The sequence below is a fragment of the Quercus robur genome, chromosome 5 (assembly GCF_932294415.1).
Source record: "Quercus robur chromosome 5, dhQueRobu3.1, whole genome shotgun sequence".
NCBI classification, from domain to species: domain Eukaryota; kingdom Viridiplantae; phylum Streptophyta; class Magnoliopsida; order Fagales; family Fagaceae; genus Quercus; species Quercus robur.
This window is the reverse complement of record NC_065538.1, coordinates 72,509,142-72,521,177: the sequence shown is the minus strand read 5'-3', so window position 1 is coordinate 72,521,177 and position 12,036 is coordinate 72,509,142. Positions and strand designations below refer to the sequence as shown.

At 36.3% G+C, this 12,036-nt stretch overlaps 1 protein-coding gene across 1 annotated transcript; it reads left to right on the top strand.

Annotated features, from left to right (window-relative positions):
* The first annotated feature begins 10,584 nt into the window (after window positions 1–10,584).
* Window positions 10,585–11,739, top strand: LOC126728671 (uncharacterized). The gene is made up of 2 exons (XM_050434463.1): window positions 10,585–10,935; window positions 11,101–11,739. The coding sequence occupies exons 1-2, from the start codon at window positions 10,585–10,587 to the stop codon at window positions 11,737–11,739; spliced, it is 990 nt and encodes a 329-aa protein (XP_050290420.1).
* The last annotated feature ends 297 nt before the right edge of the window (window positions 11,740–12,036 follow it).

Here is a 12,036-nt window from a genome sequence, read left to right as displayed (position 1 = left end):
TTTTCAATAAAAGTTTAATAATATAATCTAAATATTATATCACATAGTGCAAACATTTCATAAAATGAAATAAATATTGTGACAGTAGTAGTAGCTAGTTCTTGTTAACCTAGCTTAACTATAAAAGTCTTTTTTTTAATCACAAGAGATTAAGGTATTCTTAAAATAAGAGATGAAGGATTCAACTGCATATACAAACACCTAATTGATATCTTTTGATTTGGTGATAAACAGCAATCATCATAAAAGTATAGAGCAGACACTATATGTTGAAATTCATTGTATTAAAAGTAATGATATTGATATCTTAACTCTAAACCAGTTTGGAGCTATAATAATTTGTTCCTAAATTTTTGGTATTATAAAATCTGGAATTCTCTCTCTAAATAGAAGATCAGAGTTTTATTGAATCAGAAAAATGAATTAATACAAGCAATTGATTCCAATACAGTAAGGCTATTCTATATATACATGTCAAAGACTATGTTAATTGTACAATAGTATTTCATTATATACATGACAACTTAATTATTACAAGCCACGTGTATCATAGTCTCCAAAACTATGTATAAAGATTTCGTGATAGGAAAAGTCTTGTGCCACATAAAGTGGCACAAAAAAAGCCACAACTCGCCCATGTGGCGAGTTATGGTTGTTGGAGGGGTGGTGGTGGTACCCCTCCACCAACTACAACTCGCCACATGGGCGAATTGTGGCTTTTTCTGTGCCACTTTATGTGGCACTAGAAGGACTCCTTCATGATAAAGTATTGCCTCAATGGTTTCTAGCACATCCCTGCAAGCCCACTGGTGCTTTGTATTTGATGCTTCTGCTGCATGTTTGCTCCACAATTGTTTATTGTTGTGGCTGTCCTTGTCTGCTAGTGATGATGCTACTGTGCTTGTACTAGCATCAGTATAGCCACCAACTATCTCTTTGCTTCGTTGGCCTGCTCCACCATTGGATTGCTGCCCTGCACTAGTCCCAGCAGATAATTCCTTAAGCCTTGAGCAAATTGTATCAGTTTTAACAGGTATACTATACATAAAGATCATGCATTTCATGCGTTAAGTCTCCTATATTGGTCCTAAGAATTTTTTTTTTTTTTTTTTTTTTTTTTTTTTTTTTTTTTTTTTTTTTTTTTTTTTCTAGTGAATATGTTTTTCTAATTTTGTTGTTGGGTCCCTCTCTTTCAAAACCTTAAGTCTCCTCTACTCCAATCAGCCTCACCCAATTGACTACTGTCCAATCCAAAAACTTAACAAAAATAAAACTTGAAAAAACTGAAAAACCTATTTGCGCGATAGTTGTTGTTTTTATGGGTTTCTATTTGAGATGCTGAAAAATAAGTCAGTGAGAATTTTTTTGGCAACTAAGCCTTGTACTTTCATGTATATGGAACTTTCGCCTTTGTCTTTTTCTTATTAATTTGCCTTTGGACAAACTCAAAGGAGAAATAACAATTTTAATAAAATAAAATGTTATGAAAAACTCTTTTTGGCTCTTTTACTTAACATTCATGAGGAATTTAATGAAATCTTTATGGATGCTACTGTGTGAGTATAAAATGTTTTTGGGTTCATAGACTGAATGAAAAATAAATAAATAAATAAAATAATAAAAATTAGCAGCCATTACCTATCAGTGTTTTAAAAAGTGTTATTTTACCCACCTGAAGTCTCTGTTATGCAACCATTACCTACCTCATCATTTTCTCCATTATACACTAAAAGAAAATCCTAGAAATGAATCTTAGAGCATTTTTGGATGCAGTGAGTTTTGAGTGATATGATCCTATTTTCATCACTCATGATCCAAAACTGATGGGGCCCACGGAAGAGCAGTTGTTTGGATGATATCACTCATGATCCATGACTCAGTTTTGGTGATTTTGTGACTCAAAAAAATGAGTGATGAAGAGGAAAAGTGAAAACACATTCCACCTGTTTTCATAACTCATTTTCCATCACTTAGTGGCAAGTTTGTAATATTGCTAAGATTGTGGCCCCTTTGTGGGACCCACGTCAGGGACATGTCTACATCAAGTCCTCAGCACCAATGACTTTCTCTTTCCCCTTTCTCCTTCTCCCAGCAACAAACCAACATTTCTTCAAAAACCCAGCAACTGTGAAGAATGAAACCCAGCAACCAAAGACTACCCTCCACCGGATTTGCAGAGTTCTCTGTATCTCCTTGGCAAGATCAAAATTTTTTGAAGCTGAAGAAGCCGCCGATGACTTCACCCGCCACCAGTCCACCGCTCCCTAAATTTTATTTTACAAAACCTTAAAAAACAAAAACCAAAAAAACCAATCCCACAGTAGACCAAGAACCCAGATTCCAAAAACCCATATGCATACAACCCAGATTGGATATCTTTCTAACCCACATGTGCAAAATTATGAAAATTAAAACAGTAACTTACAGAGGTCAGTGGGTTCGGGAAAAATAAAAAAATAAAACCCGAAGAATCCGAAATTAACAAAAACGAAGAAAGTACAGCGTCGACAAAAATTTACAAAGCCAAAAAAAAAAGGGAAAAGGAAAACGAAGCATTCAGTTACCGAGTCAAAGAACTGAAGATCAGTGTGAATCTAGAACAGCGATCAAAGAGCTCCGAATCCGAAACCGAGAGCAGAAAATTAAGCGGCAGCGGCGGCAGATCGGCGGTAGAGCTTGCCGAAGACGTGGAGTGCGGTGACGAAGCCGATGAAGCAGAGGCTCATGATGAGCACGACAGTTGGAGAGATCTTCAAGAAGGAGGATGAGCGGATTTTGTGTTGGATTTTGGTGGTATCTCTAGAGATTTTTGGGCGGTGTCTCCGACGGCTGGGCTGAGTCCTAGTTGGTTTGGAGGTTTGGGTATTTGTGGGTTTTGAAATGAACATCTGTGGGTACTGAAGGGGAAGAAAATGAAATGAAGAGAGTAAGGGTGAGGCGGGTAAGCTAACATAATTTATGACAGGTGCTCAGGCATGGGTCCCCAAAAAGTAAAAAAAATTGAGTGATGGGAAACTGAAAATATGTGCCAAACAGGTGAGTGTAAGAAATTGGGGTATTTTAAGTGATGAGTGATGGGTGATGAGTGATGAGTGATGAGTGACCATTTTTTTAAACCTAACAAGCCCTTAGTCTTCATATAAGAAAATTAAAACTCTTGTATGATTCACAATCACAGGATAAGAAATGAAAAAATTGGCCTTTGCCCTTTTTGAAAAAATAATCCAGCATTTTGCCCCATTTCCCAAATTAATTAGGGAAATGCCCCTTTTTTGAAACTCGATCAAAATCGAGTTAAACCCTATAGTGCTGTTTTTAAGGAGCCTATAGTGACATTTTAAGGACATATAGTGGCATTTTAAAACTTGAGCTCCTTGAAATTGAGTTATAGGCAAAAAAAAAAGAAAAAAAAAATTGCATGTAACTCAACTTCACAGAGATCGAGTTACAAAACGCCACTATAGGTATTTAAAACGTCATTATAGGTTTCTTAAAACGCCACTATAGGGCTCCAAATTTTTTTTTTTTTTTTTTTTTTTTTTTTTTTTTTTTTTTTTTTTTATAACTTGATTTTGAAAAAATCGAGTTTCAAAAGAGGGGCATTTTCCTAATTAGTTTGGGAAAGGGGGGCAAAATGCTGATTTTTTTTTTTTTTTGAAAGGGGCATTTGCCCATTTTCTCCGGAGAAGAAATAATAATTGTTTTAAACAATTTTTTTATTAATTGAACCTCAATCAAACATCTCTTAAAAGATGTGGGTACTAGTGATGAGTGACAAGAGTTCCCTAATCACTACAAAGAAAACCGAATTTTAGCATTAACTAAAAATTGGCACTGAAGATAAAAAATAGACGCAATTTTCTTTGGGTGTGTCAACCAAATAGTTGCCGCATAGAAATGAAGTAAATCATCATACCTTAAATCTTCACCCCAACTTAAAAAGTTAACAAAAAAAGTAAATTTTTTTCCAATAATTAATAAGTTTTTGTGTCAATATTTTTTTTGACACAAAAAGCTTATATAACGGCATTATTTAAGTTGACGCATTACACATATTGTATTACATCTTTTTGTGTCAAGCCATCAACAAATATAACGTCAACGCCGCATATTGTATTGCATCTTTTCATGTCAACAAACTTGTTGATGCAAAAAAAAAAAATATATATATATATATATTAATTTGGTTGCCTAAAACAATTAGATTCTATTCGATAAACATTTATTTCAATTATTCTCATTTTATACTAAGGTAAGATATGGAGAATTAGCCGATAAAGAGAGAGACCTAATTGGATAAATCAAATAAAAATTTAATTCTCTATAAATTTCGTGAAAATATCAGTTTACACCTCCAATAGAATAGTTATACATTGTTTTCCGATAAAAGAAAATTGGGAAATACTAACGAGTGCTTTTAGGACACTAGTTAAAAATCCAGTTAAAGAAAGTTTTTATGGAAAAAGAAAAAAAAAAAACAATTAATGTTTTGATAGCTTTTTTCATTTCTCATAAAAGTGATGTCAAAACTTTCCTAAAATTGATTGTTAACAAGTACCCTAAGGGCACTCATTAGCATGACCCAAGAAAGTTGATCTTGTCTTGAGTCTTGATTATGCTTCCTTCTTCTAAGATATTGTTACTAGTGAGAAAATTACAAGTGAGTTAAGTGAGAAAACTTTTATAGAAAGTGAAAGAGTTTCTATATCCTACAATAACTTCTTATGATGCAAACTTCTTATGATTATGAGACATATTATAATGTCTCTCTGTGTATATATATATATATATATATATATATATAAATATCAAAACAGAGTATTTGTCTAATTCATCCCAAAAACAAATGAAACATAGTGCAGCCAAAAACAAAGAGAGTCCAAGACACGATCAATTATGCAATCCATACAGGTGCCAAACAATCCAATATTATTGAAGTAAGTTGCAATAGTTATCAATCCAAAAGCCACCACAACATCCCTCATAATATAGCTCATAGATCTCTAAGGCCCTTTAACCACTACTTAACGAAGTTGACGCAAACCTAACAATACTAAGAGTCTAAGACTACTTTAAACCAATGCCAGCTCAATGAGTGAGTCAAATAGGCAACTGCCTAAGGCCCCCAATAAAAAAAGACCCCTAAATTTTTACCAATAGAGATATTCTTGTATCAATAGAAGTATTAATTAAGCCCTAAATATTCACCTATAAATAGAAAGTAGTTGTTTTTTATCAAAGAAAAACCAGTTAAAGAAAAAATTTTCATTGGATGGGTCAATCATTTAATCTCTCACACATAAATGTTAAAAGAACTCATTAATCTTACACTAGTAAATAAATTTATACTCAAATTCTATTTAGAAATATCAAATATATAACTTCATTAAAATTTTCAATCATAATTTTTTAGTATTCGGTTACTTCATTCAATAAATAGTGTTTATTTTAGTTGTATAGTCATTGAATAATGCAATGGGTTCGTTTTAATTTGTAATTTTTTTTTTCCAAAAAAATAGATTTTAAATGGAAAAAAAAAAACAAAAGTTAAATAAATAATCTATTAATATTCAAAGTATAAGAATAGACCTCACTTAAAGTTGTCACATTAGGCCCCACAATACCTTGAGTCGGCCCTAGTTTATACTTGAATGGTATATTTCAATGAATTAATTTTTTTTAGAAGCTATAAATTAATGAATTAAATCTAAAACATGGTGTGGACCTAAAGCTAGCTACCTCTTTTAGGGCACTAATCGTGCATTTTGAAAGTTTAAGGTACAAAATGTAATTTGGGGTATAGTCTAGAGTAGTAAAATGTAATTTAAAGAATTAAATAAAAATTACAAAACCCTGTCATTGATCTAAAATTGAAACCAAAAATATATAATAAGATTTTATAAATCAAAGACGGTTAGAGATTAGAACCAAAAAAAAAAAAAAAAAAAAGAGAAAAATATAATCTCAAAATCATATCAGAGAGAGAGAGAAAGAGAAATTCTATGCTATATAACCCAGTAAAACTATCCATTCTTGTGCCCTACTTTCTTGCCCAATTCCCACTAGTAATTTTTAATTCTTCCTCATTCAACCACTCCAACAACCATAAAGGAAAGAAAAAGAAAAAGGTTGTAACTATGGGAAAGTTATTAGGTACTCTCGGAGTACCATAAATGCGTACTTCCCCCTCTCACATAAATGGTGGGTCCTACCATGAATTTAATTAGTGGAACCCACCATTCATGTGAGAGGAGAGAATACACATTTATGGTATTCTGGAAGTACATAATAATTTCCCGTAACTATGTTCTATATGACCTTTGGTTAGATAAGAAGAGGAAATGTTACTTTTTAAGTACCTTATAATTTTATAGTAACCTACATACTACAATCTAGCATCGCTATTCTGAAATTGGGTTAAGTGGGTCCTAGCCAGCATTCAACTGTATTACCGTAGTAAAAGAATGAGAGAGAAATGAGATATAGCTTAGATTTATTTCTAGGGTTTTTTTTCTTTAGTGTTCTTGAGCCAAAACAGAAGCAATTTCTATAACTTTCCAAATAACCCTTTCAGATCTTCTTTTCTCTTCTTCTTCTTTTTTTTTAAAAAAAAAAAAAAAAAACTTTTTATATCTATAACGATGAAAGTGATAATGTGGACAATATTTCCATACCATAGCTAACCTCTAATAGTTTAAGTGAGACTTTTCAAACCACAAATAGGCAACATGAAATTGGGCCTAACCACAAGGGGTAAACTGTAATCAACTTTATCTTTATACTTGAAGAAAAATTAACATTTATTCATAGGTTCAAGCTTAAGAAAAAATAAATATTTATGTTTATGATTTTTTTTTTTTGTTTAAATATTGTATTCAAAATATAGTCACATAGTTCTTTATTATTTGTACTCATCACCCTTTAAGATTTTTGAAATTCTATAGGAATTATAAATTACATGTTAGGATTCATTTAGTAACTTAAGTAGAAAAGATAAGTAGATAACTACATAAATTTACTTATTAGAAATTAAAAATTCTTGAGCACACATAGACAATATGTCTCTTAATTTTCCTTCTATGCTTTACAATTATAGTATTCGAGTTAAAATGAATTCAATGCAAGAAATGAATAATTCAACTTTATCCTAGTGTGCATAACCTTTTAGTGGTATATTTGATGATTGTTGTGGGGACTATGGCCCAAAATAACAGGTTGGGCCTTGGACCTGTCCGAGGACACCAGCCCATCCGAAGAGTTAACGTGGCTTAAGCAACCCACGTTAAACATCACTGGAAACAAAGAAAACAGGTCCGAGGAGGAATTTCTCCTCGGACACTGAAAATCTGGAGCAAAAGAACATCCCAGGCACTAAAGCCCATCCCTTAAATACGTGAAAAGGAAGGAAACACAAAATATCTAAGCAAAAGCTGTCACTGCCACATTGAATGCACGACAGCTACTTTCCTGGTCGCATTAATGTGGAGAAGACCCCTGAACAGTGCTACCTTGGCTACCGCAACTCACAAAGAACTGAAAGAGGTGTCTGATGGGACAGATGCTCAAGTGGAGGTTTGGATGATCGACAAGTGTATAGCCCAGATGACAGGAAAATGCCTATATAATGTGTAAAAGCCCCAATAAGAGGGGGACTGGAAAAGGAGGAGAGAGAACTGTAGCATGCAAAGGACCCCACGGCATTGATTCGTATATACAAACTAAGTGTTTAGCTCTATCAGATCGTGTGGTCTTTCAATATAATGGCTTTTGTTCTTGTTCATGTGTTACTTTATTCCATGCAATACCCCATTTAACTTACTAAAACCTAGTTCTTTGATCCATACTCTACAAAAAATTCATTGTATTGGGCTCTTTGGACCGAGACTCACAAAATAGGGGTTTGGGCTTCAAAACTGTGTCCCTACAATTGTGTTTTAGAGTTTGAATAAAATTTTGTTGTTTGTACTTTGTGGTATCTTAAGCTCTCAAGGTTGGTTTTAATATAGCTCTTATATGAATTTAAAATGCATTCAACAGAAATTTATTAATAAATATTGACTAATAATTAGTAAAATGCATATTTTAAGTGTTCTTACAACTGAAAGAAAATGGTATGATCTTTGCAAACAGGAGACATACCTAAAAGTAGCATTCGTATGTGAATATGTGAGACAACAAAAACTATATGTTCGGATTCATTTAGTAATATATATATATATATATATAAACATAAAAAGATAAAATTTACATGTTAGAAAAATAAATCACTTGAGCACATATGAAAATCTTTGCATCTTAATCTTCTTTCTATGTCTTACATTTTAAGTTTTATTCTTAAAACAAATTCAAAGCATGATGATAATTTTAACTTTATCCTAGTGCACACGTCCTTTTACTAGTATTTTTGTTAATCATGTTTTGGAGATTGTCGTGTCAATTAATGTTTGTTGTTAACTTTGGTTTTAATATATCTTTTATGTGAACATAACAATTAATTAAATTTATAAGGCATTCACCATTATTTAATAAATAGAGGGTATCACAGTTAATTAACACAAGTAGTGAAAGAAAAAGGTGGACACTTCAAACACGTGAACAAATACCTAAAAAAATTTTTGTTTCTGAAAATGTGGTGTTTAAAGGTTAACACCAACTCAAAGAATATAGAAACACTAATGAAAAGGGTGGGGGCTTCAAATACTTTAGAATTGAAGGTGGCTTTATGTGTGAATATGTTGGGAGAATTGATTAAAGATTTTCATAATTAATGTTAATTGCAAATATAATTATTATAAAAAAAAAAAAAAAAAAGTTCATCAAAAGCAAACATATAAGAGCCTTTATGTTAAATATATTGTGTGAATTGATGGAATACTTTGATCCCTATGGCTAGCTCCAAATCACGATCAACCAAAGAATTTGTAAGAATAAGAAAATAACAAGATAAGGTTAGATATTTGTAAAAACCAAAACTTGTTTAGAGTTTAGAACTTCTGAGAGTTTGTTGTCTTATATATTTTATATATATAATATGAAATTCATTTATATATTGAAAGACCACAAAAGAACAAAAGTACAAACAACCTAATTGTACGACACCGAGGTTCCCAGACTCAATTGGGTCCTGGGTTCAGGCCCAATGGCACGGCCCCATTACTTTAAATTCTGCTTGAAACTACCTTCACAAACTACGAATTTTGAGCCTCGACCCCTAACCGATGCTCGGCATAAATTTCCCGAACAAGTAAGGAAGTCTTGTCCAGACGTACCATAGGGTGCTTGGCAGTTCAAGAAACATCACTACCGAGCATATTAACCTGAGTTGGAACCAAGTTCCAAAGCCATAATCGCTACATTCCACTCTCACCTAAACGTCCACTTACAACAAATAATATTGGACCTTCAATTGTACTAACAATGACAGTAATCATGATCTCCCTACTAACTTAGAGCTATAAATATGAGAAGTTGGGGAAGAAATAGGGGTTTAGAAAAAGAGGGAAAAACAGTTATTCAGGAAGGGAGAGAGGATATTAGTTTGAGTCTCTGTGCCGAGAACGACCCAAAGTAGGAAATCCTAAAGCCCACCTTATAAATAAGTTATGAGCCCAAGTGAGGTTAAGCCCAATAGTCTCATTTCCGGTGTGCACAATTGGCGCCCATCGTGGGGCTCTCCTACGAAATTGTGGTTCGATTGAGACTCAAACGAGGGAAATGTCCGAGGGGCGTTCGGGAGGGCACGCCCAGAGCGGTTCGATAGGATATTCTCGGGATTCCACATGGTGGGAAAGAAGACAGAAAGGGCGTGAGGATAGGGAGCGTCTGAGAGGAGAAGAAGAATCTAGCCTGGGAGAGGGATTAGACCAGACTCACCGAACGATGTCGGGTGTCTCGAGACATGAGCAGCGTGATGATAGGGACCGAGGGCTGGAGCGGTTGCACAGATTGGTAATGGATCTAGAGTTGGAAGTAAGGGGTCGGCGCCAGGGAAGGGAGCGAAACCACCAGCAAAGGAGAGATGATAGCATGGGAAATCGAAGCGAAGAGAGCTCTAGCCAATCCGGTCCCCAACGATTCCAAGATCGGTCACCCTCCCGAGAATCACGCCAGCGCAGGAACCACTCACACTCCCAAGAGACACGTCATCACCGGAACCGTTTACGTTCGCGCGGATACGACGACCGAGGCTCGGATTCACCAGGGGAACAGCGAACCCACAATGCTGCCATGGATGCCATGAGCCGGGCCTTACGAAGGCCTGCTCGGTCACCATTCTCTAATGAAATTGAACAGGCCCCTATGCCGAGTCGATTTACATGACCACCATTCAATTCCTGCGATGGGAAAACAGACCCTATGGAGCATGTCAGTCATTATATCCACATGATGTCCTTGCATGCACACAATGATGCGCTGATGTGTAAGGTATTCCCCTCTAGTCTCGGCTCCACAGCCTTGAGATGGTTCAATGGGTTACGAAAAGGTTCCATTCGCAACTTCGCCGAGCAGATCCAAGAGCTCGGCAGTAGATTCGTGACATGTGGCCGAGTGCCGTAACCGGTGGATGCGCTACTTTCCATAAAGATGAGGGTTGGTGAAACCCTTCAGAGTTACGCCAGTCGGTATTGGGAACTATACAATGAGATCGGTGGGGGAAATGAGAAGATAGCGGCAAGCACCTTTAGGATGGGGCTCCTCAAGGATTTAGAACTACAAGAGTCGCTGACGAAAAGACCTCCTGAGGATATGAGACAACTTATGAGGCGCATTAAGGAATATAAGCGTCTGGAAGATGATCGGCTGCAGAATAAGGGGAAGGCCCTATTACTCGGCAGATCTCGGCAGGGCATTATTCCGGCAAGACCAAAAAACGATTTCAGGATGCAGAAATCAGAAGCGCAAATTGAAGGAGTTAATGTGGCGTTCAAAGAGCCGGTGCACAAAATTCTAGATTGGATTAAGAACAAATCGCTCTTCAGGTGGTTGAATAAGATGGGGGGTGACCCATCTCGGAGGAATCAAAACTTATACTGCACATACCACAGGGATAAAGGGCATACCACCGAGTAGTGTCAGGTATTAAAAGATCATCTGGGGCAGCTAGTAAAGGCAGGGTATCTGAAAGAGTTTGTAGTGGATTTCGTAGACCGAGATGCCGGCCAGGGTGTTCAGCAGAAAAGGAATCCCCTCCCACCACCACTGGGAGTGATCGAAGTCATCCACGCTGCCCCGAGAGATGCGGCAACAACTAAGGGAGTATTGACAGTGGCCTGTGCGGAGGGAGAATCACCCAAGAAAAGGATGAAAGTTGGTTGGCTGACAATCTCTTTTGACGAGGAAGACTTGGAGGGGACGATCCAACTTCATGATGATGCGTTGGTAGTAACAACACGGATAAACGGGTTCTTGGTGAAAAGAGTGATGATAGACCAGGGAAGCGGAGTTGACGTAATGTACCCAGATTTGTTCGAGGGGCTCGGATTGAAGAGCCAGGACTTGGAGAAATATGATACGCCGCTGGTCTTGTTTGACGAAAGAGTCGTGATCCCCGAAGGTCAGATTTCTCTCTCGGTGGACATGGAAGGCAAGGAAATAATGGTGACCTTCATAGTAGTCAGATCGTTCTCGCCGTACACTGCAATCCTGGGAAGACCGTGGATTCATGCAATGAAGGCTGTTCCGTCCACCCTACACATGAAAGTTAAATTTCCCACCGAGTATGGAGTCGCCGTGATATGAGGGAACCAACGAGTGGCTAGGCAGTGTCTTGTCGCCACAGTCAGGTGGAAGGGCGAACAGGTTGGACAAGCAGTAACCATCGAAAGAGAAACTTTATAGCAATTATAGAAGCCCCGAGGAGAAATAGGGGTGGATGGTGCCGAGGAGGTTTTGAAGGTTAGAATCTTTCCAGACACTGATAGGTATTTCCAGATAGGCACGAGCATGAATGACTGAGAGAAGGTAGAGATGTTGTTATTCCTTTTGCAGAATGTGGATGTTTTTGCTTGGAGTTTGTATGAAGTGCCCGGCGTAGAT